The sequence below is a fragment of the Marmota flaviventris genome, chromosome 9 (genome assembly GCF_047511675.1).
Source record: "Marmota flaviventris isolate mMarFla1 chromosome 9, mMarFla1.hap1, whole genome shotgun sequence".
Taxonomy (NCBI): Eukaryota; Metazoa; Chordata; class Mammalia; order Rodentia; family Sciuridae; genus Marmota; species Marmota flaviventris.
In genome coordinates, this window is record NC_092506.1 from 65,890,605 (window position 1) to 65,913,242 (window position 22,638).

The 22,638-nt window shown below is 36.4% G+C and overlaps 1 protein-coding gene across 2 annotated transcripts in view; it reads right to left on the minus strand.

Annotated features, from left to right (window-relative positions):
* Ints4 (integrator complex subunit 4) overlaps positions 1 to 22,638 on the minus strand; it is a 108,503-nt gene that overhangs the window by 64,559 nt on the left and 21,306 nt on the right. For both annotated transcript variants that reach the window (XM_027942666.2, XM_071616525.1), the window contains 5 exons: positions 13,876 to 14,061; positions 13,423 to 13,473; positions 11,687 to 11,775; positions 10,639 to 10,759; positions 2,645 to 2,716 (listed from right to left, as the gene is read on the minus strand). In XM_027942666.2, the coding sequence (XP_027798467.2) occupies positions 2,645 to 2,716; positions 10,639 to 10,759; positions 11,687 to 11,775; positions 13,423 to 13,473; positions 13,876 to 14,061 (519 nt within the window). The remainder of the gene's footprint in view (positions 1 to 2,644; positions 2,717 to 10,638; positions 10,760 to 11,686; positions 11,776 to 13,422; positions 13,474 to 13,875; positions 14,062 to 22,638) is intronic.

The window sequence follows — 22,638 nt, forward strand, 5'->3', positions numbered from 1 at the left end:
AAGGCCCTGGGTTGAATCCCCAACATCACACACACACACACACACACACACACACAAAGGATCACAAGTTTGAGACAAAAGGATCACAAGTTTGTAAGAACTTTTTTAGTTACCTTATTAAAGAGGGTGAAGATAGTTAAAATATGTGCTGATCAGACAGAAGTTTATGTTTACCATAACAACAATATAGGAAAGGGAAAGTCAGAAAGGCAAACAATGCAAGTGACCATGCAAAAGCTTCCATGGGTACGCAATATACAGACTCTAGAAAACAAGTTTTTCAGTTTCATTAGAAATGAGTCCCTAGGACTGGGATTGTGGCTCAGTGGTAGAGTGTCTGCCGAGCATGTGTGAGGCACTGGGTTCAAATATTAGCACCATATAAAAATAAATAAATAAAATACTGTGTTCATCTACAACTAAACATATATATAAAAAAGGAAAGGAAAGAAAAAGAAATGAGTCTCCAGTTGGGCATAGTGGCGGCACACACCTGTAAAATCAGCAACTCAGGAGATGAGGCAGGAGGATCATGAGTTTAAAGCCAGCCTCAGCAACTTAGAGAGGCCCCAAGCAACTTAGCAAGAAGACCCTATCTCAAAAATTTAAAGGGCAGGGGATGTGGCTTGGTGGTTAAGTGTTCCTGGGTTAAACTGCTGATACCAAAAAAAAAAAAAGAAAGAAAGAAATGAGTCTCAAGTAGGATGTGGTGAAACATGCCTGAAATACTAGTTACTGGGGAGGCTGAGGCAGGGGAATCACAAGTTTGAGGGCAGCCTGGGCAATTTAATAAAACTGTCTCAAAATAAAAAGGTCTGCAGATATAGCTCAAAGCTTGCCTAGCAGATGCAAGGCCCTGGATTCAATACACAGTGCCACCCAAAACAAAAAAGAGAAGAAGGAGGAGGAGGAGGAGGAAGAGAAGAGGGAGGGGGAGGAGAGGGGGAGGGGGAGGAAGAAGACAACAATGAAGACAAAGGAAGGAAGAAAAATGGGAAATAAAAGCAGAATAAGTCACTATATGTTAATATTGTGCTCAATCTGAGCAACATTGAGCTTCACCAAATAACTTTCTAGTAAGTTCACTTTCCACACAGGTTACCTAAGGGGGAATACCCTGGTTAGCAAAAGTAAACATACAGTACACCTGGCAATTATGGTTCTCATCATAAATAAATGAACTGGTACTCTGTTTCACATATCCACCTCTACAAATCTTCTCAGTGTGGATCCATAACTCATGGTTGATCACCTCAGAGGCACTAAGGAGATAGGTACTTGAACCTAAAAGGATGTGGGTCACATTCAACAATATAAAGCTTATACCTCATGGTGTATCTTAGAAACCTATGTGTTACCCATTCCTCCCCATTTGCTATAAGAATTTCCTTCCTTACACTGCCAACATACCATACCAAAATCAAACAAAAACCACTTAAGTAAACTCTCAAATCAAGGCAATGGGTCAGGCATAGTGGCATATGCCTATAAACCCAGCAACTCAGGAGGCTGAGGCAGAAGGATCACAAGTTTGAGGCCAGTATGGGGAATTTAGGGAGACCCTGTCTTAAAAAATAAAAAGGACTACAAAAGTAGCTCAGTAGAAGAACACACCTGGGTTCAACCTCCAGTACTGCTGCCCCCCCCCCCAAGAAAAGAATCATGCCCTTCAAGAAAACCATATGGAAACAGGGCATCATGATGTGTGACTGTAATCCCAGTGACTCAGAAGGCTAAGGCAGGATGATAGAGAGTTCAAAGCCAGCCTCAGTAAAAGCAAAGTGCTAAGCAAAGAATGTGACCCTGTCTCCAAATAAAATACAAAACAGGGCTGGGGATGTGGCCCAGTGGTTGAATGCCCCTGAGTTCAATCCCAGTACCCAAAAGAAACAAAACCATATTGGGGAAAAAAAAGTACTTGTCTTGTGCATGCAAGATAAGTACTCTACCAACTCTACTAACAAAGCACAAATATCAACTATATAATCATTTTAATTTATCTTTTTAAATTTATCTAATTTATCTTTTTTTTTTTTTTTTGGTGGTGCTGGGGATTGAACCCAGGGTGCATGTGAGGCACTCTACCAACTAAGCTACACTGCCAGCTCTTTAAAGAATTTATCTTACAGAGGGCTGGGGTTGTGGCTCAGTGGTAGAGCGCTCACCTTGCACGTGAGAGACCCTGGGTTCGATCCTCAGCACCACATAAAAATAAATAAACAAAATATATTGTGTCAATGTATAACTAAAAAAATATTTTTTAAAAAATGTTATTTAAAAAAAACACAATCAGCATATGGTATCTCCTAATTATGATAACAAATTAATGAAGTAGCTTGTAATTTGGTTCAAAGTGCTCAGATTTTAAATTAAAATATAATCTAGTAACCCTACTACATTTAAAAAAAATTTTTTTTCTTAGTTGTTGATAGATCTTTATTTTATTTATTTATACGTGGTGCTGAGAATCAAACCCAGTGCCTCACACATGCCAGGCGAGTGCGTCACCACTAAGCCAGTCCCAGTCCAACCCTACTACATTTTAACAACTGCATGGGTTGCTAAATTAAAGCAACACAACTCTGCATATTGCTACATTGATATCATTCACAGATATTCAGAAACAACAAACAATTCAAGTTACCCTGAGATCTGACATCAGTTTCTTGTCAAGGGTCTGCTCCAAGAAATGAGAACTGACTTGCTCCATAGAGCCCTGTAAAAGGAAAGAATCCAGAGCATATTAAACAACTTTTATTATTTGAACATTAGCTTAATATTCAAAATTTGCATTCAACTTAAATGTATAAAGATAGTAAAGATGCCTATGGGTTCTAAATCATCTGGAAGACAATAAAAGTAATAGTAATAGTATCAACTGCTGCAGCTCACATATGCACAGAGCTTACTATATGTCTCAAAGCTTTATTCATATCTTAACTCATTTAATCCTCATTACAATCCTGTGAAGTAAATACTATTATTAGTCCTCTTTTATATATGGAGGGGGAAAAAAGCACCAAAAACATTAAGTAATACATTCTCTGTCACAAAGAGAGTAAATACCTGAACTGATATATGAACTCAGACTGTACAACTCTTTGCCTTAACTACTACTGTTTCCTGTTTCTTCATTCCTTTTATTCCATTCTTTCCATTCATTTGTTCATTCATTCATTTACTCAATCAATAAAACAAACATTTATTTAGCAATGATTCAATTATATACCTATAGCTACCAGGACCAGGAATACAAAAATAAAAGACACCAACACTATAAACAGTGAGCTGGCAAACAATGAGGGAAACCGACAAGCAAAAAGATAACTGCCTTATGGTATGAAATCCTACAATACACATTTATAAAGGATGCTATGGGAATTGAGACAACAAGCAGTAGGGAGTGGAGGCAGGAAGAGAGATGTTTGGGAAATCAGATATCACAGTACAAATGCATGATGTACAAGAGAATGCCATGTGGGAAACATTCAATGGTTTTATGAATGGGACAGGACAGATAGGTAGAGATCAGATTATAAAGTCTTGTTTGCTAGGAGGAAGGAGTTACCTTACATGAAAAATAATTATAATCTCCATTAAACACTTAATGAAGTCAACCATATGCAAAATATTTTACTTATATTTTTAAAATTTATCCCTCCTAATAAGCCCATGAAGAATGTACCTTTATTACCTTTTTTTTTTTTTTTTTTTTTTGGTACCAGGGATTAAACCCAGGGATGCTCAACCACTGAGTCACATCCCCAGCCCTTTTTTATATTTTAGAGACAGGGTCTTGCTGAGTTGCTTAGAGTCTCACTAACTTCCTGAGACTGGCTTAGAACTCAAGATCCTCTTGCCTCCGCCTCCCAAGCTGCTGGGATTACAGGTGTGTGCCACCACTCCCAGATATTATCCCCATTTAAAGGTGAGAAATTGAGGCTGAGAAATAAGATAAATTGCTTCTTTGGAGTAAGGGAGAGCATGGATTTATACTTCATAAAGTGCATCTTGCAGCAATGTGGCTAATGGATCAGAAGGAATCAAAACGGAAGCAGAGAGATCAGTTCAAGAAGCTATAAACCAGGCACGGTGGCACATGCCTGCAATCCCAGAGGCTCAGGAATCTGAGGCAGGACAAGCACAAGTTTGAGGCCAGCCTGGGCAATTCAATGAGACCCCATCTTAAAATTTTTGAAAAAGGGTTAGGGGTGTAGCTCAGTGTTAGAGCACTTACTTGCCTACTAATATAAGGAGTCCTGAGTTCAATCCTCAGTACTGCCCCCCACCCCAAAGGCTATATAAAGCAGGTCATAGACATCTCCTAAGGCATATATCTGAGACATTTTCCAATTTCCATGTATAAAAACATGAAAATGCTTACACAGGCATAGATCTTTTCTCCAACCACATTTTCATAGAAAATTACATGTTCTTTGTGAATATCAAACAGACCCTTTCCTCTGACTCTATAAGAACAATTTTACTATTTTTGACTAAAGTAGTTTCAGATTAACTTTTATTTTATTTAACCTTTATTTTTTATTTATTTGTTTTTTATGTGGTGCTAAGGATCGAACCCAGTGCCTCACCCATGCTAGGCAAGCACTCTACACTGAGCCACAAGCCCAGCCCTCAAAATGACTTTTTATCACAACCTAGTTGTTTGCTACATAGATCTGTACTAATGTCAGACCTAAACATTTTTATTCAAACATCAATCTTATGAGTAAGAAACATTAATTTTTATGGTCTCCTAACTTTCTCTCTCTTTTTTTAAACTTGTTTTTACTTAGTTGTTTTTTATGTAGTGCTGAGGATTGAATCCAGTGCCTCACCCATGCTAGGCTACCACTCTACACTGAGCCACAACCCCAGCTCCCCTAACTTTCTCTTTAATTATCCCACCATTATCAGTAGTTGGCTTTTCAAGAAGCATTTCTTCCTCACAAAGAACAAAGGACTGAATGATTATGCAGTAAGTTAGTCCATCCATAGTTTCCAATGACTCTTTGACTGCCTCAGCTGAGCTCTCTCCCCACAATACAGAAGACATCAAAAAATTATATATCACTTGAAGTTAATTTTAAGTGTCACAAAGCTTTCCATCTGAATCCACAAATGCCAAGAGCCATATACATAGGAATCCACTTAAAAAATAGTGACACCTAAATTAGCATGGGCCAAGCAGAAATGGAGAATGGACGGATTCAGGTGATGTCCAGGAGGCAGAACTGATATGAGCTGATGACTCAATGGATAAAGAACAAAGAAAAAGAACTCACAAATTTCTCTATTCCAGATCTTAGTAGAAGATACCATCCTTCAAGAAAATACAAGAGGTGCAGGTTTGGGTCAAAAAGATAATAAATTCATCAAAACATGCACCAATTAGAAAAACATCCATATTCTTGTCTATTTTAACCAAAACAAAAAGAATCAGGTAAGATGTATAACTAATATGCTTAACAAATTAAAATTGCAACACTATCCAAGTATAATCTATATAATCTCAGCAAATCGGGAGGCTGAGGCAGGAGGATCTCAAGGTCAAGGCTAGCTATAGCAACCTAGAGAGACCCCATCTCAAAATAAAAATTCTTATTTTTTTTATTTTGAGACTAAAGAAAATGAACCAGGAATGTAACTCAGGGGTAAAACTTCCCTGGGTTCAATCTCCAGTACTAATTAGTTAATTAGATAGTTTTTTTAAATATTTTTTTTAGTTTTACATGGCCTTTATTTCACTTTTTTATATGCAGTGCTGAAAAGCAAACCCAGTGCCCCTCACATGCTAGGCAAGCACTCTACCTAGCTTGCCTTAGATAATTTAATTAAATAATTTAAAATGCTAAGAAAATAATTCACTGGACAACTTAATAAACTGTCTCTGAAACGAGATATTTAATAAACCAGTATCAAACAGGTTTTCAGAGTAAAACTTATACTTTATTAGTATAAAAAACATAAATCCGTGTATGCACCCTTTCTTTATTCTAGTTTTAAAATGTTATGGTTTGGATCTGGTATGTCCCCTTATGTGTCATGCATTGATGACATGGCCATCAATGAAGCAATGTTCAGAGATGGGGCTTTTAAGAAATTATTAGGAGGCCAGGGTTGTCACTCAGTGATAGAGTACTTGCCTAGCATGCATGAAGCACTAGATTTGATCCCCAGCACCACATAAAAAAATAAAAACAAATAAAATAAAGGTATTGTGTCCATCTACAACTTAAAAAAAAAAGAAGAAATCATTAGATCATGAGGACTCTAATCTCATTGGTGGATCAATTCATTTGATGGATTAATAATTTGAATGGATTGTTGGGATGTGATGGAAACTGTAGGAGGTGGATCCTAGTTGTAGGAAGTATGTCACTAGGGCTGTGCCCTAGAAGTACGTGTACACCTTCATCCCCCACTCCACCCCACCCCTCATCTCCTCCCTGCTTCCCAGCTGTCATGAGTGGGACAGCTTTCATCTACAATGTCCTTCTGCCATAATGTTCTGCTTCACCTCATCCAAAGCAATGGAGCCAGTCAACCATGGATTAAAATCTCTGAAACCATGAGCCAAAAAATCTTTCCTCCTTTACATTTTCACGTCAGGTATTTTAGTCACTACTACAAAAAGCTGACTACCACATAAAGCTTCTAGCTTCTATCTAATTAGTTAATTAAAAAAGAAACCGAAAAACAACTGAGATAGATTAGTGCATCAGTCATTAAACTGCCACTAAGCAGAATATCTGCATTTGCCTCAGGAAAGGCCAATCCTTGGCAGACTCTCAGGCATAAAAATCAACAAATCACAATCTTAAAATGTTATAACATTTTAAGATCCAAAAGTTCAAAGACTTTTGGGAGTTTGCAAATACCAATTAATCCTTTTGACTAAGAGAAATTGAACATCGTAAGAAATCATTGAACTGAAGACCACATCCTAGATAGAATGTCAATACTAGGCTTAATTTCAAAGTAGTGACTATACTCTAAATAGTTCCATGGATCTGCTTATTTAGAAATTAAGTTTTTTTTTTTTGTCCCCTTCAGGCAGTTATAAAAAACAACAACAACAACAACTAAAAGCCATTCTCTTTCACATAGTTCACATGGTTTTGAATTTCCCTTCCTTTTTTTGGTACTGGGGATTAAACCCAGGAGTGCTCTAGCACTGAGCTACATCCCTAGTTTTCTTTCCTTTTTTTTTTTTTAATTTTGAGATAGCATCTCTCTAAATTGTTGAAGGTTTCACTAAGTTGCTAAGACTGGCTTCAAACTTGGATCCTCCTGTGTTAGTCTCCCAAATCGTTGTAATTATAGGCATATGTCACCACACCTGGATAAATCTTAGTCTTATTATCTATAAAATGAATAACATAATATCAACCAAAGAATTTAAAAGGATTAAAAAATTACTTACAAATAGTATGTATATGAGGTTATGTATACATGCGTATAGGTATGTGTGCTTCCATATAAGTGTGTGTGTGTGTGTGTGTGTGTGTGTGTATGTGTATACGTATGACTTAAGAGTCTAGTTTAGTAAGCTAGAAACTCTATAATATTATTAGAAAAATTAAGTTATTGATTAATGATACTAGGAATCAAACTCAGAGGAAGCACTCTACCACTGAGCTATACCCCAGCCCTATTAATTACTTCTGAATACAAACATAATTACTTATGTAATATGAAACTTTTCATATTTTAAATCATTAAACATAAAGCACCTGACTCAAGTTTAAGAATCATCCAAATAGAAATCCTTTCAATATACCATTCATTATTCATACATCTTTATAGAAATAGATTTTAAATCCTTTGCAGGTACAGAACAACATTGTCAATGATCCTGCTTTAATAATTATTTTTCAAAACTACCTACTCAAGATATATCATTAAATTATTCCTCTAAAACATATTCCCTCCATCATGGGGGCAAGGTGCTGCATGCCTGTAATCCCAGTGACTCAGAAGGCTGAGGCAGAAGGATAAAAAATTCAAGGCCAGTCTCGGAAATTTAGTGAGACCCTCAGCAAATCAGCAAGACCCTACTTCAAAACAAATAATAAAAAGGACTGGGGGCTGGGGCTGTAGCTCTGCAGCAGAGTGGTTGCCTAGCATGAGTGAGGCACTGGGTTTCATCCTCAGCACCACATAAAGATAAATAAAATAAAGACATTCTGTCCATCTACAACTACAAAAAATATTTTTAAAGAAAGGACTGGGACTTAGTAGTTCATTGGTAAAGTGTGCCTGGATTCAATCTCCAGTACCTAAATAAATAAATAAATATTCCCTCCGCTCAAAGACAAGTTCATTGTAGATGATGATGATCAGTAATTGTTGAATAAAAGGACTTGATGAATGATTGGACTATTTCATAATTTTAAAACATGGACTGGGGTTGTGGCTCAGCAGTAGAGTGCCTGCCTAGCACGTGTGGGGCCCTAGGTTCAATCCTCAGCACCACATATAAATTAATAAAATAAAGGTATTGTGTCCAACTACAACTAAAAAACAAATATTTTTTTAAAAATCATGCCAGGGATATAATTCAGTAGTAGAGTACAAGTCTGATATGCACAAAACTCTGGGTTCAATCCCTAGTTCCAAAATATAAAATAAAATAAAAACACTCATAAACCAAAACCAAATTTGAATCCAAAACAGAATCACTGTTAGCTTAACTCCACTTAATTATAAACAAGTAATATAATCCATTGGTAGGAAATTCTGAAATTACCCATATTTATTCTTTATTATTCCATGAAAATGCTTCACATAAGTTTCAGTACTTACTCCAATAAATACTGACCACAATACTATAGCAATCACTGGATCTGTGCCTAGGGCAGTCAGATCCAAATAATTCAGCCAACAATCTCATCAATAGTGGCAATGCTAGTAGCCAAAGGAGAAGTGTATAAAAAGAACCTCAGATTTTCTTGCTATGACATACAAATACTTATATATACTCATATATATGTATATACTACAATCCCTACCAAGTTCACATAGTACTTTACAATTTACAAACCTTTTCTTAGAAAGTATCCCATTTGAGCCAGGCATAGTGGTGCATGCCTATAATCCCAGTGGCTCAGGAGGCTGAGGCAGGATGATCATGAATTCAAAGCCAGCCTCAGCAAAAATGAGGTACTAAGCAACTCAGTGAGACCCTGTCTCTAAATAAAATACAAAATAGGGCTGAGGATGTGACTCAGTGGTTGAGTGCCCCTGGGTTCAATCCCTGATACCCTCCCAAAAACGAAAGTATCCCATTTGAGCATCGTGACAACATGTGAGGCAAAAATGAGAGATATTAAAGCCCCATTTAACAGTGAAGATACTGAGACTAAAATCAAGGGACATATCCAATGTAACAAAGATAAGCTAATTATCAGGCCAATACTCTAAAGATAGTTCTATCCCAGTACCAAAAAAAAAAGGATATCTCTACCCTAAAAAGTTTTGTTGTTGTTATTGTTTAAACAAATGTGCTATGGCCAGGCACACTGGCACATGCCTATTATCCCAGTGACCCAGTGACTCGGGAGGCTGAGGCAAGAGTATCTCAAATTAGACACCAGCCTTGGCAACTTAGTGAGATTCTGTCTCAAAATAAAAATAAACAGGGGGTCTCAGAGTTCAGTGGTAAAACATCCCTGAGTTAAATCCCCAGAACCACAAAAATAAAAACAAACAAACAAATAAAAACGTGCTATGAATAGGAAAGAGCCAAACTAAAAGAACATTAGGATCTGAATCCCACTATATAATTTTCTGTTTGTATAAACTGGATGATTTACTTAACTTCTCAGTGTGTCAATTTTCCCATCTGAGAAAAAGGAATAATAATATCTATCTTGCAGGGTTGCTATGAAGAGTAAATGAGAAAACAAATGTAAAGGGCAGCCTTGAAAATATTTAGGCCATAACAGGTGCTTAATAAACAGAGGCAACTATTTTTATTAATTTCCTCTGTCTCTAGGCCTTGGCTATCTTGTATGCTAACAAGGTTAAATAGTATTATCTGTGAGATCTTTCTAATTCTAAAGAAGACTACTTATCTATAAGAAAGTAAGCTATGTATTTCTATAATAAGAAATTCTGAGGTTTCTAAAAATGACCCACACCTGTCCCTATCTATAGTTTCTGAAAATGTTTATGAAAACGTAGTAGGAGCTGGGCATGGTGGGACACGCCTATAAATCTCAGCTACTTGGGAGGCTTAGGCAAAGGGATCACAAGTTGGAGGTCAGCTTAAACAATTTAGCAAAAGACCCTGTCTCAAAATAAAAAATAAAAATGGCCAGGAATGTAGCTCAGAGGTAGAGCACCCCGGTGTTCAATCTCCAGTACCATACATACATACATATTAAAAAAGACTTAACAGGCAATGTGTTTGCTAAAGAAAGTGTATTTTAATCAAGCAGAGTTAAGTAGTACATGCCTATAATTTCAACTACTCTGGAGACTAAGGTGGAGGATCTCAATTTCAAGGCCAGTCTGAGCAACTTTGGGAAACCCTCTCCCTAAAGAAAATAATAAAAGCACTGAGGATATATCTCAGCTGATAAAGTATCCATGGATTCAATCCCAAACAGGGGGGAAAAAAGTGCAGCTTACCAATAGCTTTGCAGCTTGAACACGAACCACCCAGGAGCCATCACTGACCATGTGACAAATTTTTCCAAATGCATCATCAACTAAACGAATTTCTTCGTTAGAAGAAGGGATTGGGACAATGCTAGATTAAAAGAAAAGTAGAAAAAACACATGAACATGAGCCCAAGACTGCAAGTTCAATAAACTAAGAATGACCAATGAAAACTGATACACAGGGAATGATAATTGAGCAATACAGTTCAAATCCTAGAATGATGAAACACATTTCAACTTAAACAAGTCTAATTGGAAGTATAAACCAACCCTTCTACTGCACTGCAAATTTTCAGTGTCATAAATAAAAGTGTGTAACCTACCAAAGGTTCAAAGATTCATGAAGAAACCAAGAACCTGGGGTTGGTAGTATAACTCAGTTGTAGAACACATGCCTAGCATGGTAAGGTTTTGTGTTCAATCCTCAGAACCATCACCCCCACCCCCAAGACACATACACAGAGAAAAAAGAAAGAAGAAATGAAAAACACTACAGAGTATTTTGTAGCCATTTATTATCTCCTATAATGGTACTACTACAATACAATAGACCTCAGAGTAAATCAACAATTTAACCTCTGTGAAAATACTTTTAACCAAGAAAACTAGTGATCATTATTCTCAACACACACCTGGTACCTTAGTTGGCATTTGGCCCAAACAAAAACTAAATTAAATGGATCTCAAACAATATTAGTGACTAACACCCCCCCACTGCTGCCCCCCCAAAAAAGCTAAGACACTTGAGAGTTCAGTCTCTTCAATTACAGTTAAGAAGACTGATTGGGACCCAAAAAGGTGAAGTATCTTTCCCAAGAAACACAGAAAGTTTACGGCAGAGATTGAAACACAGGACCAAGCATCCTGATTTGCAGGGCCTGTGCCTGATCCCTTCCACACTGCCTTCCAGAATTCTAACCAACATTCTTTTCCTGGAGGTAGCTTTATGCATGGTGAAAGGAGAGAAAATGGCTTAGCAATAAACAAACAGAAGTCAGCTTACACTCACACTGACCTTTCAGGATAGAGCTGACTGATAACCCAGATAAGCTGGACTGCAGCACTGCGTACTTGTTCATAGTCATCAGAGAGCAATTTACAGGCCTGAAAAGAAAGATTCCAAAAGTCTATCAGTTCTGTGTCCTCCTAGGTGATGTTCAAACTATTTTAAAATGAAGATATGGTGACTGGGTAAGGATGTCAATCAAAAATGGATGGTTTTAACTTCTTGAACATTTATCCACCCAAGAATTCTGAGCCTCTGTCAGCTGCTCTAGTTATATTTGGACTGTGGGTCCTGCCACTTTATATCTGAAAGCAGAACAACAGACTGACAGATACCTAGAATTCTATCAAACCTAGCAGAATCTGCTGGAAGCCCACTATACTTCTTTCACAGGCTCACACACCAAAGATGGATCCCCCCCACCACCACCATCTGTAAAATCAAAGCACACATTTCTGTTTATTTTGGTACAACATCACTGGCCTCTGTTTCAACCTACTAACATTTCCTGTATATCCCCATGTACCCAAGATATGGTGATGGCTCCAAGTATCTACCACCAGCTCAAATTTCTCCTGACCCAAATGTTCTTAACTGTCTATGACCTGGAACTTTCTTCATGGATATCCCACTTTCAATCTTAACACAACTAAAACCAAACTCATTCTGGAACCAAACTCTACTTTATATTTCAAATCCTCCACCAGCACTCTATCTTCATTCCCTTGAGGTCCTCATCATTGATGGCCTACATTACTGACACAGTCCTATGCCATTAACATCTGAATCAGTTGACTATCTTTTTTCTGTGTCCTTAGTCTCCAAGTTTTCTTTAGTTATTGGACTTCCCACAATTATCCTATAGGGGGAAAAGAGATGGTTACATAAGCATTCTGGACCCATTCCACTTTGTCTTGTGAAAGAACAAATATGGTATACACATCAGTCACAGAGGCTTGCTAATTATAATTTTCTCCAAGAGACAAAAGCATTCTTGGTAAGCAAAAAAAATCTGACCACTGACTGTGGATTTAGATTGTATATCACTAGATTTATTCCCTTATTCTGCAAGAGAAATACTACCTGCCAAGGTCCTTTATATAGGCTGTCAGTTAGCTTTTCCACAACTTGATCATACCATTCTTTACCAATACTACATTCAGGAAAGATCTTTTTATGGGATCTCATGGTTTTGGTCACCCTCTTCCAGAAATATTCTAGTTCATCAAGTGCGGTGTCCAAAATTGATTTCATATACAGCCCACTCAAAGAGAGATCAGCAAGACTACCACTTTCCTTATTCTAAACATTATACTTTACTTCATGAACTCTGGTATTCATATTGAGCTTCCTAGATCCTCCTTCATGTATTAGTGCTATTATTCAATTATATATTCCAATTTAAAAATCAAAAGGGGCTGGAATGTAGCTCAGTGATAAATAAAGCACCCTGGGTTCAATTCCCAGTACCAAAATAAACAAACTAATAAAAAATAAAATAAAAGTTGCATCTGAGTTATATTTTATTTGCTATCAAATTTTAATAAGACAAAAAATGTCTAAATTTTTTAAACTCTTCTTGAAAAGTATGTTTTGGATATGATTGCACATTTATCCCAATTAGCATGGCCACAATTAGCCAGTTGAAGTTCTTATGTTTTCAAACTCTGAGAACCAGAGTGGCCACCCTCCCAGTTTCATGACCCTCTCACCCTTTCAGACAGAAATCATTTAAGGTAAAATACCTGATTATAAATTGTTTGGTGTAATTTCAATCCTCTTTCATGAAGCTGCAACTGGATAAAAAAAGACAGTTTAAGTATTTGTATTTAAGTATTTAAGTATTTTTTAAGTATTTGTGGAAAGATCAATATTTCCAATGTCTCCACACAATCTCATATATTTTCCCACATTATATAAGAGTAACATAGTTCCTTTCAGGCAAAATCAGTCTTATATAAATAAGATAGTCCAAGATTTTTTAGCATAAGCACTCAAGCATTTAAAAAAATTAATCCATGGAATATTCCAAGGGAGTACTAGGAAACTGAAATAATGACAAAACAGCTAAGGAAGAAGTAAGAGGTATAGCTCAGAGGTAGAGTGCTTGCCTCGCATTCACAAAGCCCTGGGCAAAAACTAAAAACAAACATAATGAAAACCATCCCCCGATTAGTTTCAATAATAATCAAATTTACCATGGCTTTTATTGCTGCTGTTCTGACACGTGGATCTTGGTCATTGAAATAATCCCCTATAATCTTCTGGACATCTCTGGCAGTTAGGCCTTCTGCATCTTTTGTGATACTTTTTTCCAAAGAGCCAAGATTGCCAAGTAATTGCAAACACTTATTTCTTACACCATGAGAGGTATCTGTTAAGTGCTATAAAAAGAGAGAACAAAAGGACATGATTAATATCTTTAAAAATAAACACATAAGGGCTGGGTGTGTAGCTCAATGGTAGGATGCTTGCCTCGTATGCATGAGGCCCTGGGTCCAATCCCCCCCATACACACACACACACCACAAATTTAAAAAAAAAAAGAAAAGAAAAGAGAAAGAAAAAAAAGCATTGCATCAATTTCAGGAATGATTTCGATCAATATATTCGCACCAATCTGTTTAGCATCATGTTACTTGAATATTCCTCTAACACATGAAACTTTAGAAAACAAGAATCCCATTTTTTATTTTTTAACTTTTATATCCCCAATTGCCAGCATTTTGACTTGTACATACAGAGTACATACTTTAATCTCAGTGACTTGGGAGGCTGAGGCAGAAGAATAAAAAATTCAAAGCCAGCCTGAGCAACTTAGTGAGGACCTAAGCAACTTATCAAGATCCTGTCTCAAAATTTAAAATTGCAAAGGGGCTGAAATTAGCTCAGTGGTAAAACACCCTGGGTTCAATTCCCAGTACCCAAATAAACAAATTAATAAAAAATAAAATAAAAGTTGTGTCTAAGTTATATTTTATTTGCTATCAAATTTTAATAAGACAAAAAATGTCTAAATTTTTTAAACTCTTAATATCCATAAAGCAATATACAAAACTCTTTAAGTGAAGAGTTCAATGGGTTTTCACAAAGAGAATACACACATAACAAGAATACACATTGGGGCTGGGGTTGTGGCTCAGCGGTAGAGCACTTGCCTAGCATGTGTGAGGCCCTGGGTTCAATCCTCAGTACCACATAAAAATAAATATATAAAATAAAGGTATTGTGTCCAACTACAACTAAAAGATAAAAATAAAAATAAAAATAAATAAATATATAAAAAGAAAGAAAGGAATGGGGGCTGGGGCTCAAGCGGTAGCGCGCTCGCCTGGCATGCATGCGGCCCGGGTTCGATCCTCAGCACCACATACAAAGATGTTGTGTCTGCCAAAAACTGAAAAATAAATATTAAAAAATTCTCTCTTTCTCTCTCTCTCTCTCTTTAAAAAGAAAAAAGAAAGGAATGGAACACAGCAAGGCATGGTGGCACATGCCTGGAATCTTAGCTACTCGGCGAGCTGAGACAGGAAGACCCCAAAGTTCAAGGCCAACCTTGGCAATTCAGTGAGGTCCTATCTCAAAATAAAATTAAAAAGGGGTTGGAAATGTAGCTTGGTCATAGAGCACCTCTGTGTTCAATCTCTAGTACCAAAGGCTGGGGATGTGGGGATGGGTATGGAATGTGAGGCGCTGGGTTCGATCCTCAGCACCACATAAATGTAAAATAAAGATACTGTGTCCACCTAAAACTGAAAAATAAATATTGAAAAAAAAAAAAAGATCAAATCAATAGTATCTGGTTTCTTTTGCTTAACTTATGTTTGTGAGATATATCCATGGTACAGCACCTAAAATGATTCGTTCATTGTCATTACTATGTACTATTTTATTTACAAATACAACAAAATCTATTATTCCTTTCTGTTGATAGGTATTTGAGCTATTTATAGTTTTTGGTATTAAACTAATGCTACTATAATTATTCTTATGTGTGGTGTTTAGTGCATATGGCCACATTTCTGTTAGTTATATACTTAAAGTGGAATTGCTGAGCCAAAGGAAATGCACAAAGTCAGCTTAAGAAGATACTGCCAAACAGTTTTCCAGTGTGGTTAACTTATTTTAATTTACACTTCCACCAGTGGTGCATAAGTCCTCCATGTGTGCCATATCCTTGTCAACACTTGGTACTGTCAATATTTTTCATTCTAGCTCCTCCTCACCAACATTTTAAATAAATTATCAGTTACTTCTCTCATACCTAGTTCAGTGCTAGTAAAATAAGCTGTAAGGCAGTAACAGGAACAAAATATTATTTGAAGAAATGAAGTTGTATACCAGACTTTCAAATTTTTTCTGACTAGGACCCAAAGCTAGAAATTCACATTATATTAAAACATAATACAGGGCTGGGGATGTGGCTCAAGCGGTAGCGCACTCGCTTGGCATGCGTGACGCCCGGGTTCGATCCTCAGCACTACATACAAATAAAGATGTTGTGTACGCCGAAAACTAAGAAATAAATATTAAGAAATTCTCTCTCTCTCTTTAAAAAAAAATATTTAAAAAAAATAAAAATAAAACATAATACATAAAAATATACATACAAGAAGCTAAACAAAACAATATTCACCCCTACGTCTTGTGATAAACCCTGATATTTGTATTCTCTTTTGTTTTTCAAAATATACCAACTGTCCCATAAAATTGACTGCATTACCTACTAACGTATCATTATCCTCAGACTGAAAGGCATTTATATGGAGAAGAGAATGGAACTTGAAATTTTAAAACCTGGGTTTAAGCTGGGCGCAGTGGTGCACACCTGTAATCCCAGTGGCTGGGGAGGCTGAGACAGGAGGATAACAAGTTCAAAGCCAGCCTCCACAAAAGTGAGACGATAAGAGACTCAGTGAGACCCTGTCTCTAAATAAAATACAAAATAGGGTTGAGGATGTGGCTCAGTGGTTCAGTGCCCCTGAGTTCAATCCCTGGTACCAAAAAAAGAAAACACCCTAGGTTTACAGAGTTCCTTAGAGACATAGCTAGTTTTGAGACTAGGGCAAAAAATAAGTAAGAAGAACACAGGACACCTTATGCTAGAAAGCAAGGAAGATTTCTAAGACTAATGGAGTTCTGACCAAAAGGACTGAGAAACCAATCTATAGGGGTTTCTGCTGTCAACACTTTCAATGACATCAAAAGGAATTCAGAATGTAAACTATTCCACAAGACAAATGACCCAGTTTCTTCAATATACCCATAGCATTTAAAGAAAATACAAAAGAAGCCAGGCGTGGAGGCGCATGCCTAGAATCCCAGCGGCTCAAAGGCTGAGGCAGGAGGATCATGATTTCAAAGCCAACCTCAGCAACCACGAGGTGCTAAGCAACTCAGTGACACCATGGCTGTAAATAAAATAGAAAAAAAGGGCTAGGGATGTGACTCAGTGGTTAAGCTCCCCTGTGCTCAATCCCTGGTAACAACAACAAAAAAGGGCTTTGGATTTGGCTCAGTGGCCAAGTGCACCAGAGTTCAATCCCTGGTACCAAAACAAAAAAGGAAGTACTATTATAAATTAGAAATTTAAGAGACTGTCTAAAACCAATATGTGGATCTTTTTGGATCCTAATCTAAATCAAACCAACCATAACAGGGCATATTTAATGAAATTTTAAAATTTTAATATAAATTGGTATGAGATGATATTAAGGAGTTACTGTTAATAATTATAATAATTAAAAAATATACTACCATTAGAGACACACAATTAAGTATTTGCCATTTAAATAACATGATGATGTTAGGGATTTACTTTAAATCACTCTAACAGACAACAACAAAAAGTGAAAGGGGAGAAGAGATGAAAAATATTGCAAATTGTGGGATTTATACTCAAAACTGGAAAGAATAATAAATTGAAATTTTCCATAATATTAAGGGTTTTTTTGTTGTTGTTAAAAAAAAAAAAAAAAGACCTGGATTCAAGTTGCAGCTGTGACTCACTAGCTATAGAATATTTAGTCAAGTCACTGGACCTCTCAGAATCTTACTGTTCTGTCATTTGCCTTACTTAATATATAGATTTATTAAGAGGCTCAAATTAGGAACATAAATGTGAAAAACTTTATTATAAGCCATGATATGACTATTAGCTATTGTTACTATAATCTAAAATAAGGAAAGTAGAAAGTCATATATAAAGCATATATAGTACTCTTCTAGAGATTGTATGTTCCATTACTAGGAAGGGAGGGAGACGATGGTAGGGCAAGAAGAAAGATGGAGAGAGAAATTAATTATGTATATTTCAAATTAGTGATTTTATTTGTGGATAGTTCTTTGTGAAAGGAACTATCTAAAAATACTTGTTTTTGCAGCTGTACATGTAGTTATCACCTTGCAAAACTATATATGCTTTATATATGACTTTCTACTTTCCTTATTTTCCAGTAAGTAGCCCATGTATTCATACATTATTAGGCATTATCACTTAATCCTATCATTCTTTTTTTCTTTTTCTGCAGTTCTGGGGATCAAATCCATGGTCTTGTGCATGCTAGCCGAGGACTCTACCACTGAGCTAGTCCCCTAACGTGGGCTACTTACTGGAAAAGCTAATTCAGGAATCAAAATTTCCTTATACTTACTCAATCCAATTCTCACTTCTCATACAGCTGCATTATTTTCTTTCTTTCTTCCTTCCTTCCTTCCTTCCCTTCCTTCCTCCCTCTCTTCCCTCCTTCCCTTCCTTCCTCCCTCCCTCCCTTCCTTCCTTCCTTCCTTTTTTCCAGTTATTGGGGACTGATCCAGGGGTGTTTTACCACTGAGCTTTATCTCAGTACTTTTTCTTCTAGGGGTAGTGGGGTACTGGGGATTGAACTCAGGGGCACTCGATCACTGAGCCACATCCCTAGCCCTATTTTGTATTTTATTTAGAGAAAGGGTCTCACCAAGTTGCTGAGGCTGACCTCATACTTGAGATTCTCCTGCCTCAGCCCCCTGAGTCACTGGGATTACAGACACATGCCACTGCAACCAGCTAATAAGTAAACAATTTCATGATTTTGGAAACTTTGCTCACTATGTTCAAAGGTGAGCATTTGAAACCCAAGTATTTAAAAAGTTCTGCAATACCTATTTTCTTTATATCTATTTATACTCTTACTCACAAGTATCAATATTCTCTACCCATGAAAAGTTCCTCAGGTTTCTAATAGTACCAGATAAATTTAGTGATACTACTCAATAAGCAATTCTTATGATTACCTTTCTGGGCTGCCAACACCTTTTGCAAGTAACACACCCCCATAAACAAATACACAATTCTGAACAAACAGGAAGACATATCAAACAGGTAAACATATCAAGAATAATACTATCTGGGGGTTGGGGTTGTAGCTCAGAGGTAGAGCACCCGCCTAGCAAGTGTGAGGCCCTGGGTTTGATCCTCAGCATCACACAAAAATAAACAAAAAATAAATAAATAAAGGTGTTGTGTCCAACTACAACTGAAAAATATATATTTTTAAAAAAGAATAATACTGTCTAGGAAGGAAGATACAAATTTAGAGAAAGGAAAAAAGAACATCACAAACTGTGGAGTTAGGTTTGAGTTACAAGTAGAAATGATAACTGAGGGGACTGGGGATGTGGCTCAAGCGGTAGCGCGCTCGCCTGGCATGCGTGCGGCCCGGGTTCGATCCTCAGCACCACATACAAACGAAGATGTTGTGTCCGCCGAGAACTAAAAAATAAATATTAAAAAAAAAAAAAAAAGAAATGATAACTGACAATTGTTATTATATAGAGACACAGAAATAAGTAGATATAATTATGTATACGTAACATAAATATGTATCCTCTTACTCTATACACTGAAAGTACACAAAAGCAATACCCCAATAGCAATGAGCAAACCAAGCATCCAGCTCTTGGTTTCTAAGTATGATTCTCCATTAAAAGGAATCAAGTCTTCTAGATGAAAGGCTGATGTGAGGTAGAGCAGAGAAAACAAAAATTACCCTAGAAGGGCTGGGGATGTAATTTAGTGGTAAAATATTACCCAGTATGTGTAAGGCCCTTGGTTCAATTCCCAGCACCACAGAGAGAAAAACAAAAGACAATCCTAATTAGAATAAGTCATACTTCATGTTTAGTTATATATATTATCATATATAACAAAAAATAAATTTAAAAACAGAAGAGATGAGTCTAGAACATCTTATTGTAACAGAAAGAAAAAAAATATTCAAAAAAGAGAGAAGAGTCAAAAGGACACATACACAGCTTGAAGAGGCACCCAACTAGTCAAATTAAGAAATTTAAAAACCAAGATCAAAGACAGTAATAGGTGACAAACCATTGAATAAGAAAACCATTAGTCCATAACTAACATAAACTGAAAGTTCCATGACAAAATATTTATACAGTTTAAAAGTACCTCCCCACAAAATATTTATTAATTTCAAAGGGAAAAAATAATTTACAGTGAAGAAGCCTGACAAATACCACATTAACCAACAATCAAATAAAAACATTATCATGGGCTGGGGTGGTAGCTCAGTGGTAGAGTGTTTGCCTAACATGTGTGAGGCACTGGGTTCAATTCTCAGCACCACATACAAAAAAAAAAGGTCCACTGATATACCACCTAATAGAATGAAATAATAACTACCTCATATCTGTGCTATTTTTGCCTAATATGGAAAATTTAAATCTAATCATGAGAAAACATTAGACGAACAAATTCAAGGTGGCTCCGCAAAATAATTGTCCCATAATTTTCAAAGTGTCAAGGTCACAAAACCAAGGAAAGACTCAGGCATTATTCCAAATCAAAGGAAACTAATGAGATATGACAACTAAAATGCAACATGTAATTATTAATTGGATCATTTTCTATAGAACATTATGAAGGAACAAATGGTGACATCTGAATAGGGTCTGAGGATTAGACAGCGGTAATGTGTCATTATTAATGTCCTGATTTTGATGGTTGCATTGAGGTTAGGTAAAAATCTGTCTTTGTTTATAGGAAACATGTACTAAAGCATTCAAGAATAATGGGGCCCCAAGTTGATAACTTACTTTCAAACAAAAAAATTCACAGAAATAGTAATTTTGATACAAATTTGAGATTTCTTTAAAAAATAAAAATTAAATTTTATAAACAAGCAATAAAGAATTTAAAAAGCATAGTTGCATAAACATTACAAAAGCATTGCAGTGCCCATAAGAAAAAGTGTAATTTAAGACAATAAAAGGAAAGGGGCAGCCATGGTAGAACTTCACCCACACAGGTACAGTAAATACCTTCAGGAAGAATATAGGAAGCTTTGCAGAGAAAGTGATTTCATAAATTATTCCATATCTTAGCTAAGAGGCAAAGTGACACAGTAGAATGAGCACATACTGGAATCAGACAGATCTAGGTTTGATTACTGGCCCTGCTACTTAGGACCTATGTGATCTTAACCAAGCCCCTTAAGCTTAATTTGTAAAAATAGGAACAATATTCCATACTACAAAATTTTATAGCAAATGGACTAAATTAATTCACTTAATAATTGTTTTATGTAAAATTAGCTAATAGCATCTGGGACATAGTAGACATTCAGTAAGTGCAAGCGTCTAAATTGAACCTGACACTTGGAATCTTGGAATGCACTTAAAAAAAATTTTTTTTAAACCTACTTAAGAAGGGCAGGAAAACAATTATAAGAAAGATAAGCAGATAATAGCAAAGAAAAGAAAATGAAAATGAAAGCAAAAAAAGGGGACCAACTACATGAATAAATCTGCAGATCTGGGGCACACACACACACACGAACTTTCTAGCAACAGCTGTCTAACAGCAGGACAATCATTAGAGGCAGTAAGCACTTATTAATGTTCATATCAGAGATGCTTCAGTGGAAGATTCATGAATTAAGTGGGGACACCTACACTTTCAGTAGAAGCCATATCCTATGTGAAGGTGGGGTGGGCACACAGGGGAAGGGAACAAGGAAAATCTTATGGGAAAGCTCCTATTAAAAGAAGGGGTTCTCAGAGTGGTAATTTATTATAAAAATGGCACAATCAAGCACTTTAGTTCAGCTAATTCTTTGCCTCGGAATTATTCAAACTACAAAAATGTGAGACATACACCCTTAGGTCCCCAAAAAGACTTACATACAGTAAGGGCTCAAAATAATCCATCAAAATAAGATACTAAAACTGAAAAATGAATGAAAACTTCCAGATATCACGTGGACAATGAATGTCTTTGTCACTGTTAATAAATTAGGTTTTTTTTTTTAAGATTTACATGTTTTCTTTTCTTTTTTTTAAATCTTTATTTTTATGTGGTGCTGAGGATCAAACTCAGTGCCTCGCATATATGAGGCAAGCACCCTGCTGCTGAGCTACAACCCCCAGCCCCTGGGACACACACACATGAACTTTCTAGCAACAGCTGTCTTTTTTTTTTTTTAATTGCTTGTTTACATTTAGTATAGAAGTATCATTTCTCAAAACTAAAAGGCTGACTGAATCATCTGCTCCTGAAGGTTGCTACCACTGTTACAAATTCTATATTTGATTTTCAAACAAATTAAAACCTTCTAGCTCTACTAAGGTAACCAGGCAACAATGACGCATAATCAACCTATTACCAAACACTAAATCTTATCCCAATAGAGAGTCTAAATCACACCCTCATGGCAACAATTACAATCTTATTGTATCCTTCCTCTACACGTCACTTCTTACATCACAGCCACCATCATTAAGAACTTCCAAGTGTCTGCAGATGCCATTTCCGTGTTTACACTTTACTGAGCTACTGAAGTGCTATAATTTTTCATATTAATGGGGTGAGTAAGCAAACCATTTCCAGTAGTAAAGCCAAATTTTGTCAAAAAGAAATAAAATACACAGTTAAAACTTTTCTACAGAAAAAAAAAATCAACGGT